This window comes from Gallinula chloropus (genome assembly GCF_964237585.1).
Source record: "Gallinula chloropus genome assembly, chromosome: 26".
Taxonomy (NCBI): Eukaryota; Metazoa; Chordata; class Aves; order Gruiformes; family Rallidae; genus Gallinula; species Gallinula chloropus.
Window position 1 is genome coordinate 5,399,164 of NC_140111.1, and position 22,157 is coordinate 5,421,320.

Below are 22,157 nucleotides of genomic sequence, written 5' to 3' on the forward strand. Positions count from 1 at the left end.
TATTTATGTACAGAAAATGTCTGTGATTTCAGCAACAACAAACTGCCCCCTCATTCCATTAATAAAACGGGCTGCTCTGCCAAAACAGTTTAATTTCCACTTCTTCAGACTTGCTTTGTCTTCGCTGTCTCTATTTTTACTGCATTTTGTGACAGACAGCTTGTCCCTGGCAAATGAAAGTTTGTCATTACAGTAAATCTTTCTGCATCATGGCCAGCAAAAATATTAGGAGGAGAGGAGCCTTTCCTTTTCCAATAGTTCTGCTAATTAAAATCCCTGCCTGTAATTTATGGATGCACTGTCTGTGTGCAGGGAGAAAAGGAAAGCAGAACTTGCTACCCTGGTTGGAGAAGGCTGTGCAGCTGGGGTGAGGGGGGTGATGCAGCCAGGCTGGGAGGGTGATGCAGCCAGGCTGGGGGGGTGATGCAGCCAGGCTGGGGGGGTGATGCAGCCAGGCCGAGGGGGGGTGTGATGCAGCCAGGCCAGGGTGTGATGCAGCCAGGCTGGGGGGGTGATGCAGCCAGGCTGGGGGGGGGAGTGTTGCAGCCAGGCCAGGGTGTGATGCAGCCAGGCTGGGGGGGTGATGCAGCCAGGCTGGGGGTTGATGCAGCCAGGCTGGGGGGGTGATGCAGCCAGGCTGGGGGGGGAGTGTTGCAGCCAGGCCAGGGTGTGATGCAGCCAGGCTGGGGGGGTGATGCAGCCAGGCTGGGGGGGGGAGTGTTGCAGCCAGGCCAGGGTGTGATGCAGCCAGGCTGGGGGGGTGATGCAGCCAGGTCGGGGGGGGGGGGGGGGGTGATGCAGCCAGAGAGACCCATCTCCCACCACTGCCGATGTAACTCGGTCACGGCCGGGGGGATACGGAGTCCCAGCGCTGGCGAGGAGCTCCCACTTGGGTCAAGTCCCGCTGGGAAAGGAGCTCCAGGGCTGGAAAGGCAGTGCCAGGGCTGGAAAGGCAGTGCCACGACTGGAAAGGCAGTGCCAGGGCTGGAAAGGCAGTGCCAGGGCCGGAAAGGCAGTGCCAGGACTGGAAAGGCAGTACCAGGGCTGGAAAGCCGCGGTGGGACGCGGTGCATCCCCCGTGCGGGCAGGGACAGGCGCTGCGGGCTGCTGCCTCTGCCGCCGCGCCGCAGCCGAGCACTGCCCGCGTTGGGCAGTGCGGTGCCGGGTGGAGACCCCCCGCAGGACCCTGCCCACCCCCCGCAGGACCCTGCCCGCCCCCGCAGGACCCCCCGCTCCGGTCCCCACGCCGCTTCCTCCCGCCGAGCCGCGGCTCCCTCCGCGGGGACGCCCCGAAGGGGCAGCGGGGAGGCGGCTCCCGGGAGCCGCGGCCGGCGGGGGAGGCGGCGGTGGAGAAGGAGGGAGGCGGTGGCGGCGGCTCAGCCCTGCCCAGCGCCGGCTCCGCTCCGCGCCTGGTTGGTGCCGTCGGGGCCGGGGGCGCGGCCAGGCCGGGGCCGTCCCGGTAAAGCGGCGGCGCGGGCGGCGGGGGCCCCGCACCATGGAGGGGCACCTGGCGCGCTGCAAGATCGTGGTGGTGGGGGACACGCAGTGCGGCAAGACGGCGCTGCTGCACGTCTTCGCCAAGGACTGCTACCCCGAGGTGCGGCGGCGGCGGGCGGGAGGGCTGGGCTCGGCCGGGCCGGGCTGGGCTGGGGCTCCCGGCGGGGCTCCCCTCACCTCTGCTCTCCCCCTCCGTCCCCAGAGCTACGTGCCCACCGTCTTCGAGAACTACACGGCCAGCTTCGAGATCGACAAGCAGCGCACCGAGCTCAACATGTGGGACACCTCAGGTGGGCCGGGGGCTGCGCGGGGGAGGAGGAGGAGGAGGAGGAAGAAGAAGGGGGGGGGGGCGGGCGCCCGGCTGAGGGTCTGTCTTCCCCCCTCCCCGGAGCCACCGCCCCGTGTCCCCCCGGCATCCCATGGCCGGGTGCCGGGCAGCCCCCCCCCGGCGTTCGCTCTGTCCCTGCGGCTCTCGGCCCTGCGCTGCATCCGCCTTAGAGCCGCTCCGTGCCCGCGTCGCGATGCAGCCGGGTACCCACCAAACCAGCTCTGGGGTGCGAGGCGAGGTCGGGGAGGAGGAGGGGGGAAGGCGCAGCTTGAGCAGGGAGACCTCACCTTGGGGAGGAATGCGCTGTGGGGATGCGCTGTCCTTTCATGGCTGCGGCAGAGCGGCTGGGCTGCTTTGGGAGGGTGGTTGGGGTGGGTTTTTTAGGTTTGGTGTTGCCTCTTTGTGTCCCCAGTTGTGATTCTGCATGAAGCTGTGGGCACAGCTGTCCCAGCCCACCGAGACCCTTCCCAAACTTCATGCTGTGTGTCTTTCTGCGGGGCTGCGAGGGAAGTTCTTGATGCAGAGCTGATAACGATGTGAGCATCCAGCCAAGGACCCGTGTGCCTTTTAATTTACCTCTGGCAACCGTTCTGGACTGCTGTGTGCAGCTGGGTGCTGTGACCTGCTGCTGTATGTACATCACAGGCTGGCTGATGCTCCTTCCCTGTGATTTCTGGAGTCCTTTATCACAAATGAAGGTCCTCTTGGTGTCCAAGAGCAACAGTAAATTCAGATGTGACCTGGGACTTTCTTTGCTTTTGTACACTCAAATTCCTTGCTGTAATTTTATGACCATCAAATTACAGCTGTAGGATCACCAGAGGTCTACCCAGAGTAGTGACTTTACTGAGCCTTGGACTAGCTCTGACATGTAAAATGTGTTTGTTGGGTCTGCTCTAGAGCTTCCTGGCCCAAGAGACTTTGCTTTTGCTGCTTGCTGTTACCTGAGACAAGAAGGGGTCTTGTGCTTTGCTGCATGATGTGTGCTGCGATGCGATGGGAGCCGCACGGCTGCTGGCTGGTAGGGCAGCTCCTGGTGCTGGAGCTGTGGATGAAGCACTGGAGTGGGAGCTGTGCTGGAAGCCAGAATGGTGGCTGTGATTTGTGTGGTGGATGGAGCTGGGCTGATGTATCTTCATGAAGTCCCTCAGCTGTGGTAACAGCGAAGCCATCCTGGGTGACCCAGGGACTGTCCCTGCAGAGGGTTCCCTGGAGCAGCTCTGATGGGGTGAGTCTGGATCAGGGTGTGCTGGGAGTGAGAGGCAGCCAGCCCCGGTGTCACTGGGGTGTGTTTGTGCTATGCTGACCCCCCCAAGCCTGTGGTTGTGGGGTTTCCTAACTGCAGACTCCTGCAGCCTGTGGAAGGCACTGGGTGGGGTATCTTTGTCAGGCACTGCCTGTCTTTCCTCCGAGGGTCTGTATTAGACATGAAAAACTTCTCCTTTCCAGGGTGCAGCAGTGTGCTTGATGCATCCTCTGCTTTTTAGGAATTCTCCAGAATGTTTGGCATCGATCTTGCAAATGCTAAAAGCAAAGGACATGATAAAGAGTCTTTACAGCTGTGCATGGATCAGATGCCTGCATCTGATGCTGTCACACATCCTTTTTTATCCTTTTCCACAAAAGACAGATTTGTCTAATGTTTATCACCAAGACAAAACAGACTTTGATTCTTTCTCCCATCTCCTTATGAAAAATCCAAGACCTTTTTAACAGCTTTGTTGTAGGCAGAGTTTGGTAGGTATCTTTCCAGATCAATTCCCTTTGGATCCAGTGAGCTGTGAAACATGCAGGAGCGAGTTCTCCAACAAGCACTCCTGCAAAGCGATGCACAGAGACTTTTTTCTTCTCCCCCCAGTAAGCAAACTGGTTTTTTTTTTAGCTGTTGAATTCTCACTACCCTTCAGAGCAATTCATAAAAAGGAGCTTAGATTCAAAACTTTTCCACACTAGTGAATTGAAACAGCTGAGCTGAAGGGATGGCGAGTGGCTGATCGCCCTCCTCATGCAGAGCGATGGGTGCTGGGGTGGGTCTCTGTCTCTCTTAGGCAGCCTGGCACACAGGGACTTATTTGTGGTAAATTCCACCCCAGCAAGAGCGAGAAGGGAGGTACTGGGAAGCTGCTCCCCTGCTCCTGCCAAGGTGGAGCAGTATCCCTTTGTATTTAAACACTTGCCATGACTCAGGTTAGTAGCTGGAACTGGAGGTCTCCTCCAGAAATCAGAAGAGAAACTGAGGAAGAGGTGCTGATTATTGATTTTTCTTAATTTTTCTTTAAATCCTCCCCTGCTGTAGTTAGTTGTGAAAGTGGTTGGAGACTCCAGAAGCTGCTCAGGGTGAGCTGAACATCATCCAGCAATGGGTGCTGGGGTAAGACCAGTCTCCCTGCAACACCCCCACCGAACGTGGCCACAGCCTGCCTGGCTGCTCAGAAGTCCCCTTGATAATCTCTGTGCAAACGGGGATGTTGTCTGCTCCCTGGGGCTTGTAGTACCAGCTGGTGTAAGTGTGTTGGGAGATGCAGGCTGAATTTGCCCCTCCTGCTAAGTGGCAAGTGTGGACTGTGACATTAGCAGCTGGCAGGCGTGCATCTGGTTAGAGAAGGATTGCCATGGGCTGGATGGAAGTGTTGGAGAACTGAACGGCTCCCAAGTTGTATTGAGAGCTCAGATTGCCTTTAAATGCCTTTTAACTCTTTGTTCATTAAGGTCTGAGTTGGTTGGTGTTTTTTTTCTGAGCCTGGAGGGTGACTCTGGAGAGTTTGCAGCACTAAGAATGGAGATGAAATCTGTGCCACTCAGGGCAAGCGCAAGGACTCGGTGCTGTGTGAGGTGCCTTGGCTCTGGGGATCTACCAGGGGGGAAAGTGAACCAACTTTGAGCTTGAACCCTTGTCTTTCATCGCAGGTCTGGTTGCGTTTCAGCTTTGTTTCTGTTTTAGTCCCACCTCTGGGCACACTGAGAGTGAAATTGCTTCGGGTCCCATTTTACATTGCAGCAGGGATGTCCCATCTCTCCTGTCCCCCTGAAAGCCTGTGCTACGTGCTGTTTTCTGGGGCCTCCACTGAAAAGCAGCCTGGCATCTTTGTGTGAGAGCCAAGGGGTGCAGAGCCTGCCTGGCATACTGGGAGGAGGGGGCTCTGGCTCGGGGAGCTGCTGTGCCCTGGCACCTTTGCTCAAGAGCTTTGCAGAGGACGTGCAGCTTTGCTGCTCTTTGTGCTCTGGGTCTGGAAAATTCTCTCTGCTGCCTGTTGTTCAGCCCAGGAACCAGCTCCTCTGCTCTGCGCCGCTATCTTGTGGCCAGGAGAAAGTCCTGTTGGACGGGATGCCTGATGCCTTGGGAGGGCAGTTCCCCAAGGGCTGGGTGCCTCCCAGACCTGCAGTGCCAGTGCCCCAGACCTGTCAGGAAAAGCTTTCTTCCTCGTGGCCAGCTGGAGGAAGGGTGGATGGTTTGGTGATTACCAGCAACGCTTTGCAAAGAGTAGGAGAGTTTAATTTCCAGGAGAGCTTAATTTCCATGCTGCAGAGGTGTGAAAGAGAGCATGATTACCACCCCATGGGCATCGGACAGGTATGTTTCCCTCAGCAGTGCAATAGCTGTGTTCTCCCCATGGGATCAGGGAGTGTCTGTGGGTCTGCCCACCTCTGGAAGGTCTCACACCTGCAGCAGAGCTGCTGTGGTGCTCAGCAGGTCTCCAACAGTGAGTCTCCTTCCCAGGGACTGGCTCTTGGTGCATCCCATGGTGTCTCAGGCATGGTGAGCAGACCCACTGCCCACACCCCCACGCTGGCCCAATGCTCATCACACTCACTGCACCAGCAGCCCTGCAGAGCCCCTCTCCTGGCGCTGGGTACCAGCAGCAGGAGGGATGGGCTCAGGCCAGGCTGCTGCCTCGGCAAAGCCAGGGTTGCTGCAGCATCAGTGCTGGCAAGTCCAAGCCTTCTTCCTGTACCTCAGTGGGTTTTGTGTTTTGTTTCCAGTAGCACTGGGGAGGAGGCTACTCCATGCTTGGCAGCTTGGGCTCAGTTCTTTGCTTTTTGGTTCTGTGTCTGTGACCTCTAAGTGCAGGCAGGCAGAGCAGCGAGGTGATCTGAGGCCACCTATCTGCCTTGTGCATCTTTTGCTGATGCAGTGCAGAGTAGAGCTGCTGGTTTCTGGTAGGGGCATCTGTGCCAGTGGCTCGGGGGGAGGCCAGGGCCTGGCCTTGTGCCTTGCACATGCTCACTGTTGCCTTGGAAAGATGCTGGAGAGGACTTCTCTGTCCTTTATGGACCAGCAGGATGTCCTGCTGCTGAGAGCTGCAGTGCCTGCAGTAACCTGGACACTGTGAAGACCAGTGCCCAGAGGTTCAGCAGTGACATTTTGCCCCCCGACAGCCCTTCACTGGGGCTTCTGTCTCACAAGCAGCTGTGCTTTCAAGACAAGAATAGCACTGTGAGCTGCAAATTCCCCTCCACCTCCCTCTTTGCCTGTACTGGGCAAACAGTCTGCCTTGGTATGGCCTGTGTGGGAACCTCCGGGCTGCGATAACAGCTCCTTCTTTAGGGGAACTACCAAGGAATGCTGATGAGATTAGAGCGCTGAAAGGGGCCGAGTTTAGCCATGGCATCTCCATGGATGCTGAGGCTGGCTATGCCTGGATTCCCAGCGTGCAGCTCTGGGATTGCCATGGCTGCCTCTTCCAAAGTGCAAGTTCTCTCTTGGGAAGAGTTCAATGCCACTTGCACTCTTGAGGCAGAGCAAAAATGTGGAGCTGCCCTTTCCATACCAAAATAGCTCCTCCCATGCTCCCTGTTGAGGCTGGGAGCCTGAAACCAGCATACTTGTGTTCTGCCTCAGCACAAATACGTAGTTAAGCCTAAAAATATGTGCAGCTGGGTCACATTCTCAGGCAGGTCAGCAACCAGTTGGACTGAAGTTGAAAGAATTGCAGCAGAAACAGCAGCAGAAATGCTTATGCTGGCGTGGGTGGAGGATGGACCTGAGAAGACATGACATGACATGACAGTCCCTGGGAGGATTGTCTTGTTGGGCTGGGCATGCTGTGAGGGTGCTGTGATGCTCTGTGTGGCTCAGGGATGGAGGCTGCTTCTCCTGCACCTCCCTGCAGCAAGGGCAGCGTGTGTTCTTCATCCCCATCAGATCTGGGGGGGCTCAGCCTCTGTGGGGTGTGTGTGGAGTTGTGGGGGGTGCTGAGGAAGGGTGCCATTAGCAGCAACCAGCTGATTCTGTTGTCTGATGCAACCTTGTAAGCACGAAAGTGCTTTCTGTGGGGTGGGTGCATTCCTGGCTCTGATGCAGACCCCTGTCCCGCAGCATGGAGGTGAAGCTGCTCTTTCCTACGGGCAAGGACAGCACTGCTCTGCTTTTCCTGTGTCTTCTGTCAGCCTGGCTGCTCTGCTCACCTCCTCATGCACTTCAATGCTGGTTTGATTTGTGTTTAGGGCAAACGGGAAGCTCCTTATCCAGTTGGTCACATAAACAGAAGACCCGCAGAACCTGCCTGGAGTGGGGCAGTCACACCCTGTCCTCTGCCTGTGGTGGCTTGCCTTGCTGGTAGCCCTCTCCTTTCTCCCTGCCAACGGTGCCCTTATCTCCCCACCAAGCTTTGGGACGGCTGATGGGGGTCAGACAGCTCTGAAAGAGCCGGTTGGTGGGTGGCCCGGGCCTGGACTTCGGCCTGTGCCCGGACCTCGGCCTGTGCCTGCAGTGAGGACATGGATTCAGCCTTCCTTTTGCCCCAGAATCCGAAGATAAAAATCTCCCCTTGATTAAATTTCACAAGCGTGTGGGCCCAGCCTTTCCCGTGTGGGGAAAGGCCTTATCTGGTAGCTGGAGCGGGCTGGGAGGGACCTGCTGCTTACACACAGCAAACCTGGAATGTGCAACACGGCATAAAGATAATTGTGTTCCCCCACGGCAGAGCGTGTGCTGCCCGCGCTGTGGGAATCTCTTGCCACTCCTAGGCCCTGGTGTGGCCCGCAGGAGGGATGACAGGCAGGTCCTGGCAGTGCCAGCTGCCCTCGTGACACGGCGAGAGCGACAGGCCTGGACTTTTGGCTCCCGTTTGTCTCTCTTGTCAGCTGCTGTAGGTGTGATTTCCAGCCTGCTTGTGAGAAGCCTGGGTGAGCTACTCAGGCCTCCTCTGCAGCCCCAGCCCTCCTGCCCCAGAAGCTCCGCCATTCTCCCCCAGAGGTGCCTGTAGGGACTTCTACAAGGAGCTTCCAACTGCCAGAAGTGAGGTTGGCATCTGAGCAAGCTCCTCTGAACCTGCTTCCGTGAGACAGGGCACAGGAATCCGGGTAAGGCAGAAGCACCTTGTGCTTGCCTAAGCTGGGAATTCCTCTGCCAGTAAATCCAGCAGAGCTGCCTCCTCCCGAGTGACAGGTTTCCAGTAATAAGATCTGGAGAGGGGCCCAGAAATGCCACCTCAGCCCATGCAAATACGATTCCCTTCATCCTGATCGTGCCTGTCCTGAAGGTATGCCAGCTGGGCTGTGGAGTAATTTACTCATTTTTGTATGAGCATCATAAGAATTAGGAGCAGAGGTTAATTGTCCAAGCTGATTAGCTGTTGTTGTTTGCCATGTACTTTCCAGGCAATTACTTGTTCCATGTCAAGGAACGGTTTCCTCCTTTACCTACGCTTCAGGTGCTCGCAGAGATGTGCAGGCAAGAGAAATGTCACTGTCCATAGAATCATAGAATGTTTTGGGTTGAAGGATCTCAAAAATCATCTAGTTCCAACCCCCCTGCTCCTCTCTTGTAGAAGAAGCTTGTAGAAGTTCTGGGGCCGATGGCCATGCCATGCTCAATGTCCCTTGGAGGGGCTGGACTAGGGGTATCACAGAATCCTTAGGTTGAAAAAGACCTTTGAGATCGAGTCTGACCATTCCTGTCCTCTACCAACCCATATCCCTGAGCACCTCGTTTAGCTGTCTGTTAAACACACCCAGGGTTGGTGACTCAACCCCCTCCCTCAGCAGCCTGGTCCAGGACCCAACAACTCTTTCAATGAAGAACTTTCCCCTCCCATCTGCTCTGACCCTGCCCTGGGGCAGCTTGAGCCCATTTCCCCTTGTCCCATCTCCTGTTCCCTGGCAGAAGAGACCATCACCCACCTCTCTGCACCCTCCTGGCAGGGCAGTGGAGGTGGGGAGAAGGTCTCCCCTCAGCCTCCTCTTCTCCAGGTAGGGCAGGTGCAGTATGACTGGCAGTGCCCTCTCCCACTTTCTGTCTCACTCCAGCTCTGGGGGTTGCCTTGTCTCTCCTGGTTGTGGGTGTCTTGTGTCATTTCAAGACAACTCTGTGACACTGACCTTGCTGCCTGCCAGGGACAGAGTTGGGCTCCTCCCCATTGTGAGGGTCTGTCAGACCCTAAGAACAAATTGGGACCCTCGCTTGGGTAAAACCCCTCTGAGGCCTTGCCTGCAAGGCTGGTGGGATCTCCTTTAGGGACAAAGCCTGCTGTTGGAGGGGTTCAGTTGAGAAGATCCAGGGGATGTGCTGCTAAAACCTCTGCCCCTTGGGGTTGTGATGGAGATGGCATCTCAGAGCGGGACCACAGCCGGATTTGCCTGACTGTGCCCTCGCTGTGGGCAGAGACAGGGAACCTGGAGCAGTGTGGGCACCTTGGTGCTGGCAGGGCTGGCATACATGCTTGTCAGCCTGGTGTTTTGCATGTGCACAGCCAGGTCTTCACTGCAGAGTGCACCTAGGTGCAGTGGTGGCTTGCTCTGACTGTTTTGCCAGGTCTGCTTTGCTCTCAGTGCCACACACTTTAATCTGGAATGTCACTAATTGCCGCTGCTTTCATAATCGTGACCCTGGTGGGTCTGAGCTTTGGACTGTGGCACTGCCAGAGTCCAGTGCTAACAGTGTGTCTGAGTCTGTCACCAGTGCTTTCATTCCTGTCCCTGTCACTTCTTGCTCTTCTGGGCTGGACTCTAATGAGGACTCTAATGGCAGAGACATGGGTCTTTGTATCAGTGGGACCTGCATTATCCTCCCCTTCCAGACAATAATCAGCCAGGCAGGGTCAGGGATCCTTAACCTGTCTCTGAGCCCCAGCTGAGCTGGGACCCGCAGGGTGCTTGGGAATATTGCTGCAGTTTATCAATCTTCAAACAAAAAACCCTCTCTGATTTTCTTTCAGGAGAGAGGGTCTGATTTCACACTGGGATGATGAAGTTGGTCTCTGAACTCGTGATGCTTCAGATCCCTGTCTGCCTGATGTGCAAGCTATTGCCGTCTGGGAGGCTGTGATGGCTCATTTCCTAGTCTCCTGTTTATAAAGCCCATCAGCTCTAGTGATAGAGGGAAGTAGGATGGTATTCTGGTCTGCTTTATGCCAGGCACGCTAAGCTCTTGCTCTTCAAACACTGCCTTCTGCCTTTAGAAAAGCCACTAAAATCTTCAAGGCAGGGACCTGTGTCTGCACATTTACCATGCTCGTGGTTCCTCCAAAGTGAGAGACTTGTCTCTCCAAAGCCTTTCATGGCAGAGACACCCGTTCCTGGGCTCTGACAGGCCACCTTGCAGGAGGAGATGCTTAGGGATGCAAGCAGGATGCCCCCACAGAGAGACTGGTGCTGGAGCTGTGCTGTGGCTGTGCAGGAGCACGAGGTGGCCATGGCCATGGTGGCTGCTGGTGCACAGGCATCTCCAGCCTTGCACATGGAGACCTGAGCCCATTGTGTGCATTTGGGGAGGTCCTGTGCCGGGTCTGTGATCAGCCTGTTCCCACAGGTTGCCTGTTGTATGATGGAGATAAGCTGAGTGAAAGGACTACGGAAGATAAATTTCCTTCCTAGTCTGTCCTGGTAGGATAAAGGGACTGGGCATGACCTTTGGGGCTGTTGAACTGCTGCTTTTCACTGTTCCCCGAGGCTGAATTCCTCATCACCCTCCACCGTAAACTCTGTCATTGTTTCTCTGGGCTGGTTTCCCCTTTTTCTAGCAGTGGGAAATATTTCAGGGTGACTCCGTGCCCTCTCGCTGCCTCTGCAGAGGAAATGGCAGCTCTGGAGCATCCTGGATGTCTGGAAAGCCGGCTGAGATTTTTGTGGGCTCACCATGGGGACTGGCCTCGCCTCTGCTCGGCTGTGGGGCAGCTGCTGCTTGTGCCCTTTCGTTCAGGGCCAGGTTTTCAATTCGCATTTTAATGCTTTCCCCTTGACAGGCCCTGGGAGGGAGGAGACAATAGCCGGGCTGCAGCAGGGGAGGGGTGCCTTTCTCATGCAGATGGAGGGGGCGGGGGGGGGGGGGAGAAGAGCCCCTTCCCAGACTCCCCCTGCGCACAGCCTGGCTGGGGGAGCTGGGGAAGGGGGGTACTGGGGGGCATCAGCCTGCACAGATGCTGCCTGGTCCATCGGTCCCTTCCCACGGAGCGGCTGGGCGGGTTGTTCCCTGCCTGAGGAGCTGCAGAGGTTTCATCCTCAGTCTTAAGGGCGTGATACAAATAAAATAAGATTATTGTTATTATTAACTCCTTCATCACCACCTGCCCTGGCAGAGGAATGAGTAATCGCTGGCACCTCATGTAATATTAACCAGGTCTGCAGTACTTGCAAGGGGAAAGCGTGTGGTGATGGCACAGGAGTGTCCTGCTCCATGCTGGACCTCTGTGGAGGAGCCCTGCTTGGAACCAGCCCTGCTTGGCCAGAGGGGTGACAAGGGGGCTTGGGGCCTTTGCCTCTAGTGAGCACATGCTCAGAGAAATTTCTCTGCAACAAAAGGCAACTTGGAGCTGTGGATTCAGCTCCAGACCCCCCTGCTCAGCCTCGGGAAATGCATGTGCTGGTACTCAGCAGCTCTGAAGGGTCTGAGCTTGGGAAGTGCTGGAGGGTCACACAGCTTGAGAAACTCAGCAAAGAGGGATTTGGACCCACAGCTGTAGAGGGATGGATGGTGTCTCCATGTCCAGTGCTGGCTGAGAGGTGGTGCAGGCTCCTTGCCATGCATGGGGAGAGGATACTGAGACAGCTGCACCTTGGTCCCACTTGGACAGCTTTGTCCTCTGGACCAGGGCTTGGCTGAACTCCTGGTGGGATTTATCCAGCAAAGAAAGGGTATCCAAAAAAGGGTAGATGAGGTACTTAGGGATATGGATATGGTACTTAGGGATCTGGTTTAGCATAGGATGGGAATGGTTGGACTCTGTCTTCAAAGGTCTCTTCCAACCTTGTGATTCTTGTGATAGAAACATCCTCTGTAGTCTCTAAAGGCTGCCATTCCCCTGGCACTGATGTGTGGGGGGGTGACCCAGAGCTCTTGGGGGCTTGTTGATGCAGCCCCCCCAGAAAGCTGGGATGAATTTCTGCTTGGTTCTGTGAAGGACGTTCCTGGCGGTCCCTGCAGAAAGCAGCATGTGCTGCAGCGCTGCTGGCTCAGTGGGGAGGGTTCAGAGTGAGCCCTCTGAGACAAGTGCAGTGCTGAAAAATTTAGGTCTTGGCAGCACTGGTTTCTGCTTCAAGCCAGGGCTGGCAGGGGCTGCAGGAGCCCCTTGCAGAGCCCATCACAGCTCTGCGGGTGTATTTGCTGTCCTGGTTTGTAACGTGCTGTTGGTGGATGGAGGGTGCCTCATGTGAGGGGGGGCTCATTATCTCAGCTAGTAAGGACCAGGAGAAGATGAATGCTTTGCTGGTATAGGTGAAACAGCCCATTTCAGTGCCCTGCCTGTGCACAGCATCTCTGAGTCCCAGCGCTGGGCATTTCAAGGGGCTGCCAGCTGACAAACAGAGGAGCTGCTCACGCTGTATCTGCCTCGGAATGTCAGTCAACAACCCCATGGGTTTTATTTTTAAGCTGGATTTTGGCTGGCTCCAGCTTTCCCTCTTTAATCACGAACAGATGTGCTTAGGTCCTGTTTCTCCCAAACCTGGGTGCCAAGTGGGAGAGTGACTCACACAGCACAGGGAAGCTGGAGCTGCAGACACACGAGCCCTGGGGGGGGGGGTTGGTGCTTGGAAGTGCCAGACGGTGGGTCTCTGGAGGGGTCTTGCTGGGGTATCTGAGAGGAGTTGAGTGCTCAGAATCAATAAAATTGAAGACCTGGTGTTGGGGAAGCTGAGGCTTTTGTGTTTTGGAGGGGTTTATTTTATCATATTCAATGGAAAAAGTAATAGATGCAAAACCCAGGAGAATAATCCCCCAAACAACTTCCTGATTCAGCTGAGACATTTCCAAATAAAGCAGGAGATTACCTAAGCTTGGAGCCCAGCAGCTCTCCTGCTCTGCCCACGGGGCTCCACCAGTCTCCTGGGGTGGAGCAGAAGCTGCTGAGGTTGTGGGTGCCGCTACCTGCTGCTGGAGCAGCCGGTGAGTCGAGCCAGTGAAGGTGCCAGCGGCAGCTCCTGCGCTTAGTAAGAGCAGAAAGTTAATGAATACGAAGGTAATTTTAGTGTCATTAAGGAAATGAGGTTCTTGACTGAGCTCAGCTCCTCCCACCACCACAGGGGTCTTGTTTTCCCTGGTCCCAGGTTGCAAGAGCATCATTCCTGGACCCGGGGATGATGGTGGCTCTGCGGGACAAGCGAGGGGCTGTGCGGGTGCTGCAGGCGGAGGAGCTGCGGAGGAGCCGGCTGGCTGCTGAGGAGAGCAGCAGGTTGCTATGATACAGTGTGCTGTGGCAAAGTCTGTGCTGAATGGAGCCAAAACCACCTCTACAAAAGGAGCATTCCTGGGTTGGGAGGGGGCAGATTTATCCGCAGCGTTTATGTAAAGCTGCGGAGCTGCAGGGTGAGGATGTGTGTGGGAACAAACAGGCTGGAGGGACCCTGTCTGGAGGCAGATACGTCCTTAGGAGCGTGGGGAGAGGGCATGGTTCAGATAAAGGACCTGGCACATGGAGATTGCTGCTGGATCTCACATCTCATCCTGTAAAACCTGCTCCAGGCAGGAGGCTGAAAGCTCAGTTCAAAGGGGAGCTGGGTGCTCTGGAGCTTGGTGCTGCCTGCGAAAGCAGCCTGGTCCTCGTTGGGAACTGGGTCACCTTGAGCGCTGCGGGAGGGTCACTGGTGCCAGCTCTGCCAGTCAGGAAGTGGAGCAGCCTGATCCTGAAGGGAGGTCAGGAATCTGGGTGCCTGGGACACAGGGTCACTGTGCCTCACTGCGCTGCTTGTGCACCAGCCTGTCCCCAGAGCTGGCCAAGGCACTGCAGGGAGCACGACCTTCCCTGCGCCAGGATCTGCAGAGGTCAGGGACTGTTTCTTCCATGTTGGATCCCAACTGCTTCTCTTCCTGGTCAGGGACAGACCCAGGCTGCAGCTTCCCTCACCAAAGGGAGCAGGGGTTGCAGGTGCCTTTGCTTCTGCAGCCTGGCAGCAGCGTGGCTGGCTGTAAAAGCTGGAGGACATACCTGAAGCTGATTTTGCTGTGAATCCAAAGGCACATGGAATCCCAGGGTGCCTGTCCCTGGCTTCATGAGAGCAGTGGAGGCTCTATGGGCACGGCTGGGGCTGTGTTGGTTGGGGCATGCCCTGAGCACACTGCTGTGGAGGTCACAGTGGGGGCTGTGGTTGGTGTCTTGCTGTGAGGTGGTGTCAAGGGGAGAGTGGCTGTCGGGGAGCTGGGTGGCATTTGGGAAGGCAACACCTCAGCCCCGTGGGGACTCTGGGCAGAGGAGGGAGCAGGTCTGCTCTCTGGCTGGGTCTTGCAGAGGTATCTGGGGTGTTTGCAGAGCACCTGGTATGCAGGGCTGTGCTGGAGGGGCTGTGTCCCCCTCCATGCTGTCCCTCAGAGCTGGAGGAGCAGCCCCCATGCAGAATCCTCCCGTCTTCCTGTCACGCTTATCCCAGGCAGATTCCCATCCTCCCGGAAACCTAAGTCACCACCATCCATAATTCATCAGGTGCCTGAACTGCATCAAGGAGCCACCTGACAGCCTTGCTGGGTGCTCCACCCTCCTCCCAGGGTGGGAAAGTGCCGGTCCGGGGGTCCCGAGGGGCCACGGCAGGAAGCGCGTCCGGTTTCCTTGGCCTCGGGGTGGGCGATCCGTCTTTCCGAGGAGGCAGATTCAACAAGGACTCTGGTGTCTCTGCTTCCCCTTTTCATAAATAAACATCTGCTTCTCATCCCTCCAGGAAGTTTCAGCCATCACAAAGCCAAATATAACAGCCAGACAGTGGGTTTTCAGGAGCACGGAGCTGATGGCTCCGGTACCGCTTACCGAGGTGGCTGCAGTCACCCACGGAATGTGCTTTGAATAAACACACCATGGGATGATGGCTTTTAATGCCCAAAATCTGCATCAAAGGAGGTGTGGGGGTGTTTGGGGGGGGTGTTCACATGTGTGTGTTGGAAGCTGCATGGGATTCAGGCCGGGCTCTCTGCCTGCTCCCTGAGAAATCCTGCAGAATACAGCATCATCCCCTCCGCTGTACAGCTTGCTCACCAAACCTTGTCACATCTTTTATGAACCAGAAAGAAGCCACCTGACTCTTTTTCCCAGCAGAAATCCAGAGCAAAAGACAGTGGGTTGGGTTTTAATCCGGTTTAAATTCTCCCTACCTGTGTGAGCAAGCTCTCCAGTATAAAGAGAGCAACCCAGGGTACAAAGCAGCACCAGGGTTCCCTGCCCTGTCTCAGCCACACCTTCCCACCCACGGTGGTGCAGTGACTGCCCCGGCAGCACCGCTCCGCTGCCTTGGACTTGCCAGGGAGGGAGAGGGGTGCAAAACTGGCATTTGTTTCCATTCAGCAAAGGGAGAGATGTAAGAGCCCAAGGACAAGACCTTTGACTTCAATGCCTGAACAAAGGGACACAACTCTCTGCAAACCAGGCTCTGCTGAGCCTGATGGTGTCTGGTTAAACGCTTGGCTCAGCATCCTTTACCTCTGGCAGAAACGTTTGCATGACAGGGCAATGTCTCCAGTTCTGAGTGGAATTAAAGATCTCCCTGCTGGGAGAAGAGGGCTGGGGGGGGAGGGTCTTAGCCTGTCCTTTGGGGTAACAAGCATTTGGTGGGATGAGTCTTTCTCCTCACCCTGCTCTCCTCCCACTCCTCTCCGCAGGGTCAGCGTATTACGACAACGTCCGTCCCTTGGCCTACCCAGACTCGGATGCTGTGCTCATCTGCTTTGACATCAGCCGCCCCGAGACCCTGGACAGTGTGCTCAAGAAGGTGAGTGCCCAGCGTGCCTCCTGCCTGGCCAGATGGGTCCTGTGCAGCTGCCTTGGGGTCCCTGCTCCCCAAGACTCTCATCAGGGGTAAAAGCTCTGGCCCGGTGGCCAAGCCTTGGCTGGAGTTTTCCTGCTGAGCAACACGTGTCTGTGCAGAAAGCAAGGTATTCCCATTTGAATGGGAGCACCTTGGGAATGGGAATGGGGTAGCTCACTGTAGCTTGCAGCATGTGGCAGTGGGGTGTTTGTGTGCCCATGAACACATACAAATGTGGGGACAGGGAGAAAGGTGGGGTGCCTGTTCTGTTTCTCATGAAGGCCTCAGAAAGTGCTGTTGCAGCCCCTGTTAGCATAGCCAGCAGTGAGTGCTGTGGGTTACCTGCAGCACTTGGGAAAGGGCTCCTGGTGCCTGTTTCCATGCAAGAAGAGAGCTCAGATTTTTTTGGCTGTCCCCTCAGTTCAGCATCTGCACAGTGAGGCAGACAGCAATCGGTTGCCTATAGCTTGACAAGAAGAATAATGAGCTGTGGCACTGAATTTCAAGTCTGTGAATGAATAAAAGGAGATGGCACAGTGCCACTGGACTGGATGCAGGGCCCTGAACGCTGCCTGCCCTGGCAGAGCTGACAGTCCATGCTCTGCATTAACAGCCAGGGGGTTTCTAGCTGCAGGTTAGTGCCTTTCAGCACAGCAGATGTTTCCAGCTGGTGGGTCTGACTGGTCCTCAGAGGGCTGGGGATCTGCTGTGGAGCACTGCTGGCTGGCCTCTCAGCAGGTCCCTGCTCAGGGGGAGGAGGTGGTACCCAGGGAGAGGTTCCCATGTGAGGTGTCCCTCTGAGATGGCATGAAGTTGGGCAGCTCAGGATGCTGCTCAAGGGAGAAGGGTAAGTGGCCTCTTGGCCGCTTGCATCCCCTGGTCCTGGCCATTCCCTGCTTCCTTCCATGGAATCCAGTGAGCTCCCTGCAGCTTTGCAGCACAGTGGTGAGAGCTCACTGCGTCCTGTCCCAGAGGCAAGTCTTGGGTGACGCCTTGGTTGTGAAACTGTGAGACAGTCGGGTGTGAAAAGCAGCCCAGAGTTGTGGTGGTTCCTGTTGCTGGGAGCCCCAGCGAGCCCCAGGCTGGACTGGCTGTGTCTGAACAAGTCACACTGTACCGCCTGCCCTCTTGGCCTCTCCACGATGTGCTGAAGCAAGTGCCTCTTACTCAGCTTCTGGGAGGGCTGAGAAGTGGGCCTGTGCCTCAGAAGTGTCATGGTGAGGGGACAAAGACCCTTCAGATAACTCCATCAATGGCTCAGTGTTTGTTTCCAGAGCGGGTCCTGGGTGTGCTGGGTGGAGGGAGGCGTGTTCCGTGTGGCCTGAAAGAATTCACTGCTCAGCCTGGGAGTCAGCAGAATAATAATGCAAGCAAATCACTTGTACCTTAATGAGATGCAAACCCATGGATAATTAGCTGAGGTTGGGATGTGTCTCTGCCCACTCTTCACACGAGTCCACGCGGCTCCGTGCAAGGTCTTCCCCGCGCAGCCTCGTGGGTGTTTCGGGTGCTCTTGGGCTGATATGGTGACTTAAAATAAACCCAAAATCACAGGGGGGTTTCTGAAGTGCCTCTCAGGAGATGCCTTGTTTTCTTTGGTGCAAGCTTGCAGCCTGTGGAGGTGAGGAGAATTCCTAAGACACCATGAAGTTGAAATGGGATTTAGCTTTTGATTATCAGGGTGAATAAGGAAAATAACCTATTCAAGCCTCGGGCAAAAAATGCTAATTCAGCAGAGGAAATCTTCTTACTGCTGCCCTTGTGATGCCTGGGCTGCCTGTACAGCCTGTACACCAAAGGGAATGCAAACAAGCAAGAGTTTTCTTGTTTGTAGAACTGTTGGAGAGGGTTCAGAGGAGCCATGAAGATGATCAGAGGGCTGGAGCAGTTCCCCTATGGAGAGAGGCTGAGGGAACTGGGCTGGTTCAGCCTGGAGAAGAGAAGGCTGTGGGGGGACCTCATTGCAGCCTTCCAGTCCCTGAAGGGAGCAGAGGAACAGGAGGGGAATCAGCTTGTTAAAGGGCAGAGACTGGCAGGACAAGGGGGATGGAGTGAAGCTGGAGGAGAGAAGGTTTAAATTAGATCTTAGGGGGAAGTTTTTTACGGAGAGAGTGGTGAGGGGCTGGAACAGGCTGGTCTGGGTTGGAAGGGACCCCAAGGATCACAGAGCTCCAACCCCCTGCCACAGGCAGGGACACCAACCTCCAGGCCTGGAGCTACACAAGGTTGCCCAGGGCCCCATCCAACCTAGCCTTGGACACCTCCAGGGATGAGGCACCCACCCCCTCTCTGGGCAGCCTGTTCCAGCCCCTCACCACTCTCTCTGCAAAGAACTTCCCCCTAATCTCTCACCTAACCTTTCCCTCCTTCAGCTTCACCCCATCCCCCTTGTCCTGCCAGTCTCTGCCCTTTAACAAGCTGATTCCCCTCCTGTTCCTCTGCTCCCTTCAGGGACTGGGAGGCTGCAGTGAGGTCCCCCCACAGCCTTCTCTTCTCCAGGCTGACCCAGCCCAGCTCCCTCAGCCTCTCTCCGTAGGGGAGGGTGATGGGATTATTTACTGCCCTGGATGCTTAGCTGCACATTGGGCATTCCTTTTTGGAGCTCCAAAGGGACCACTAGTGTGAAGGAAGTGTTTGGCCTGGCCCTCTCCTTGCATTGCTTCAGCTCTTTATCTCCCTGGCTGTAGCTACCCTCAGAATGCCTCCGTGCCTTTAACGCGCCGCTCCCAATAACAAACAAATAACAGTGTGCTGTGCAAAGAGCTCCCTGCTGGTGGTGGTTCAAAAGGTCCAGCCAGGCTGACCTTTGGAGCCCCAGATGTGTGCACCAGACTGTGTGGTCATTAGTTCTCCACAGCCGTGCCCAGGAGTGGTCTCCCGTGGCCAGCGCAGGGGACTGCAGCTTGGATTACAGCAGGTTTGCAGGGCATATCTGGAACCAGCCAGCATAATGTTACTGGAGAGGCACTCTGGCCATTCTCATCCTTGCCTGTGGCAGTCATTAAAGTGCCCTGATGAGCTAATTGGTCTCTGAACAGCTGTGACCCCTGTTTGGAAAAGCCAGACACACCAGAGTGCACGGTGCTGGCCTCTGCAGTCTGCTCTCCAAACCCGACCCCATTAAAGCTTCGTGCTGTGTTCAGAACACGGAGAGCTGGCTGGCTCTGTGTTTCCCATCCTCAGCACAGGCTCTGGAGCTGCTCCCAGTCTGTGCCCTCACCAGGAGCCCCTGCTGACTGTGGTGACCCCCATTGCCTGCACCCCTGCCCCTCTTCCTGAAATCTGGGTGTGCAGGCTGCAGCGGGGCCAAAACCAGCATCAGTCTGGCCCCAGGCACCGCATGGTCGAGGCAAGAGACCTAAAAGTGGTGTTGCAGTGACTGCCAGCAGCGGCTGGTTCCCTGGCCAGCCCAATCCCAGGTCCTGTGCTGAGACAGGGCAGGCCAGGGCAGCTTGGCAACCAGTGCTGATGGTCAGGAGGTGCTGGGGCCCCGGGAGCTGCAGCTGCCCCTCCTCTGTGGGAGAGGGAAGTGCTGCTGGCTGGTGCAGGAGAAGCTACAGACCAGACTCTGGGCTCTGCTGTGGCAGTGAGATGCTGCCTGGTAGGAACTGATGGCATGACTCACCTGTCCTGTCCTTCCCTCCAGTGCTGGAGGTTCTTGGCCTGACTGGAAAGGGGCTGGGAGAAGCAAGCTGAGACCCTATGATTTCCTTGGTTCTCCCAACTGTGCCCCTTTTGCAGGCTGCCTGCTGCCAAAACTAACTTGACACGGGGGTGCTGCTGGGCCTCTGTGATGCGTCTTGTACCCCAGCAGCCCCTGAGCACCTTCTCCCTCTTGTCTCCTCTGCAGTGGCAAGGGGAAACTCAGGAGTTCTGCCCCAATGCGAAGATTGTGCTGGTTGGCTGCAAGCTGGACATGAGGACAGACCTCAACACGCTGCGGGAGCTCTCCAAGCAGCGCCTCATCCCCGTGACGCACGAGCAGGTGTGTTTCAGCACCCGGCCTCACAGGGCTCAGGGAGCTGAGGCAGGGGGTTCTCTGCAGGGGTGCTAGTAGGAGGAAGCTGAGCAGCATATGACCCGCTGTGCCCAGGCCTTGATCAGACCTTGGGTCATGGACTCTGAGCTGCTTGTGCTTCCAACGCTCCCGATGCTCCGGTGAACAGTTAACAGCTGGAAAGTCTTTCCTCAGAGGTGGTGGAGATGCCTGATCTGACCAGTTGGACTGGCTGAAGGGAAGTGATGTGCTTCTGCATCTCCTAGTTCAGGGCAGCTCTTTCTGCTTGGGTTCTGTGTTGGGGACAACACTGCTGGTGGGGGAAGCCACAGCTGGGGGGGGGCCTGAGGGTCTTCTGCTGCATCTGCCCATGGACCCAGCAGTGTCTCTGGAGACCTGGCCTCTGTGGTGCAGTGTGGGGGTGGCTGCTCTGGGCCTCGCTTCATGCCGTGCAGAGCAGGTCCCAGATGACTGTGTGGCTCTGAGGGGCTGCCCAGGCCCCCAGCTGCAGGGCTGGTGAGAAAGCACAGGTGATTCAGCACCCAGTAGCACCGGCATGGGAGACCACCCTCACCCTGGTGCTCTCACACAGAGGGGCTGAGTAAATGTGAGAGGGCTGCTCCAACCTGTGCCACGGTGCTCGGGTAGGGCTGACGGTGGTGTGAAAGGTCTCCTAACCTTCTCCCCTCTTCCTCCCACTCTCTCTGGACCGCAGGGCAGTGCACTGGCACGGCAGATTGGGGCAGTGGCCTATGCAGAGTGCTCCTCCAAGGTCTCTGAGAACAGCGTCCGGGACGTGTTTCACGTGACCACGCTCGCTTCGGTCAACAGGGTGCACAAGAACTTGAAGCGCAGCAACTCCAAGAGGGGACTGAAGCGGGCGTCACAGATGCCTGGCAGGACAGACTTACTGAGTGACACAGAGATCAGGAAAGACCGAGCCAAGAGCTGCTCCATCATGTGAAAAGCAGGCTGTAAATAATGCGTGTGTGTTGTCCATTTTGTACAGTAACTGGATGAGACAAGGGCATGGTGCTGGCTGCAGGAGCCAGCCCGCCTTTCCAGAGCCTTTCCCTCAGTCTCTAGGACTGAGCAAAGGTCCCAGCTGCAAACCAGGGTGCACAAGTCACGCCCCACCGTGGAGACTTTGGGGTTGGATGCTGCTGTGTGGATTCCTTGGGGTGAAGAAACCATTTGGCAGAGGTGTATTCAGGTGCTGGAAGGTCTGTGGCTGGGTGAAGGAAAAGGGAGCCATCCTCTGTGTGTGCCACCCTCCTGCACCCATGGCCCAGCCTCGGCGCCTGCGTGCAGCTACACAGCACACACGCCTGGGGCAGCGGGCAGCGTGGGACCTGGGCTGGATGGTGAGAGGTAGGTGGAATTGCTAGCAGCAGAGTGCCATCAGGAGAGGGCATCCTTCCAGCCTTCCTTTAGAAGAGAAAGGGTGTTTGAGCTAGTCCTGCGTTCAGCTTGGCTGGACAGCAAGTCACCCTGGGTGGCACAGGTTTGGGCCAGAGCTGGGAGGGAAGGCACCCTGGGAAGGAACCTTAACCTGCCAAGACACCACTGTAGTCCACCTCTTGTGAAGAAAATAGATAGGTGGCTCTTTACACGGTATTTTAGATACTTGAACTCCACTTGAAATGTGGCAGAGTGGATCTGTCTCCAAGGGAGAGGTCTATCCCAGCAGATGCATCCTGAGAATTGTGGTTCCCTTCAGCAAGCAAATGCCACTCAGGAGCTTTGTGTCCCAGCTTCTGTCAGCCTGGTTACTCATCAGACTGCTCCCTGCCACGGGCAGCTGCGCTTCCGAGGAACACAGCTTCCGAAAGAGCAGGCTGCAGCAACTCTCTGTGTCCTGTTCTCCACCCATTTCCAGCTGCAGGTTTGTTGCATGGTGCTGTGTTTGTCTGGTACAGAGAACCAAAAGATTCTGTGCGTGTCTGCACCGCCTCCACTGCGGCAGGGGGAAGGCAGGTGCTCCCTGCCCCCCTTGCCCTGCTGTACAGCCTCCTCCCAACTCCTCTCATCGCTTCTGCTCCTGCCCTCTGAATGCCTTTGACCACAGCCTTCGCCTTGACTTCATGTCACATAGACACTTTAAGGAAAAAACAAACCCCCCAACCCTGCTGCGTTGCCAGATGGAGCTGTGTCGGTGGCTACAGAAACAAATAA

General features: G+C 56.4%; 1 protein-coding gene across 1 annotated transcript; it reads left to right on the plus strand.

The window, feature by feature from the left end:
• Positions 1 to 1,478: 1,478 nt before the first annotated feature.
• Positions 1,479 to 22,157, plus strand: RND2 (Rho family GTPase 2). Its single transcript, XM_084275460.1, has 5 exons — positions 1,479 to 1,597; positions 1,700 to 1,787; positions 15,840 to 15,949; positions 19,836 to 19,970; positions 20,698 to 22,157. The coding sequence occupies exons 1-5, from the start codon at positions 1,496 to 1,498 to the stop codon at positions 20,944 to 20,946; spliced, it is 684 nt and encodes a 227-aa protein (XP_084131586.1). The 5' UTR covers positions 1,479 to 1,495; the 3' UTR covers positions 20,947 to 22,157.

Bases quoted from the DNA above. Each gene is read 5' to 3' on its own strand.
- RND2 (XM_084275460.1), top strand. From the start codon at position 1,496: ATGGAGGGGCACCTGGCGCGCTGCAAGATCGTGGTGGTGGGGGACACG. The intron at 1,788-15,839 runs GTGGGCCGGGGG...TCCTCTCCGCAG, and splicing joins CAACATGTGGGACACCTCAG to GGTCAGCGTATTACGACAAC. The intron at 19,971-20,697 runs GTGTGTTTCAGC...TCTGGACCGCAG, and splicing joins TCCCCGTGACGCACGAGCAG to GGCAGTGCACTGGCACGGCA.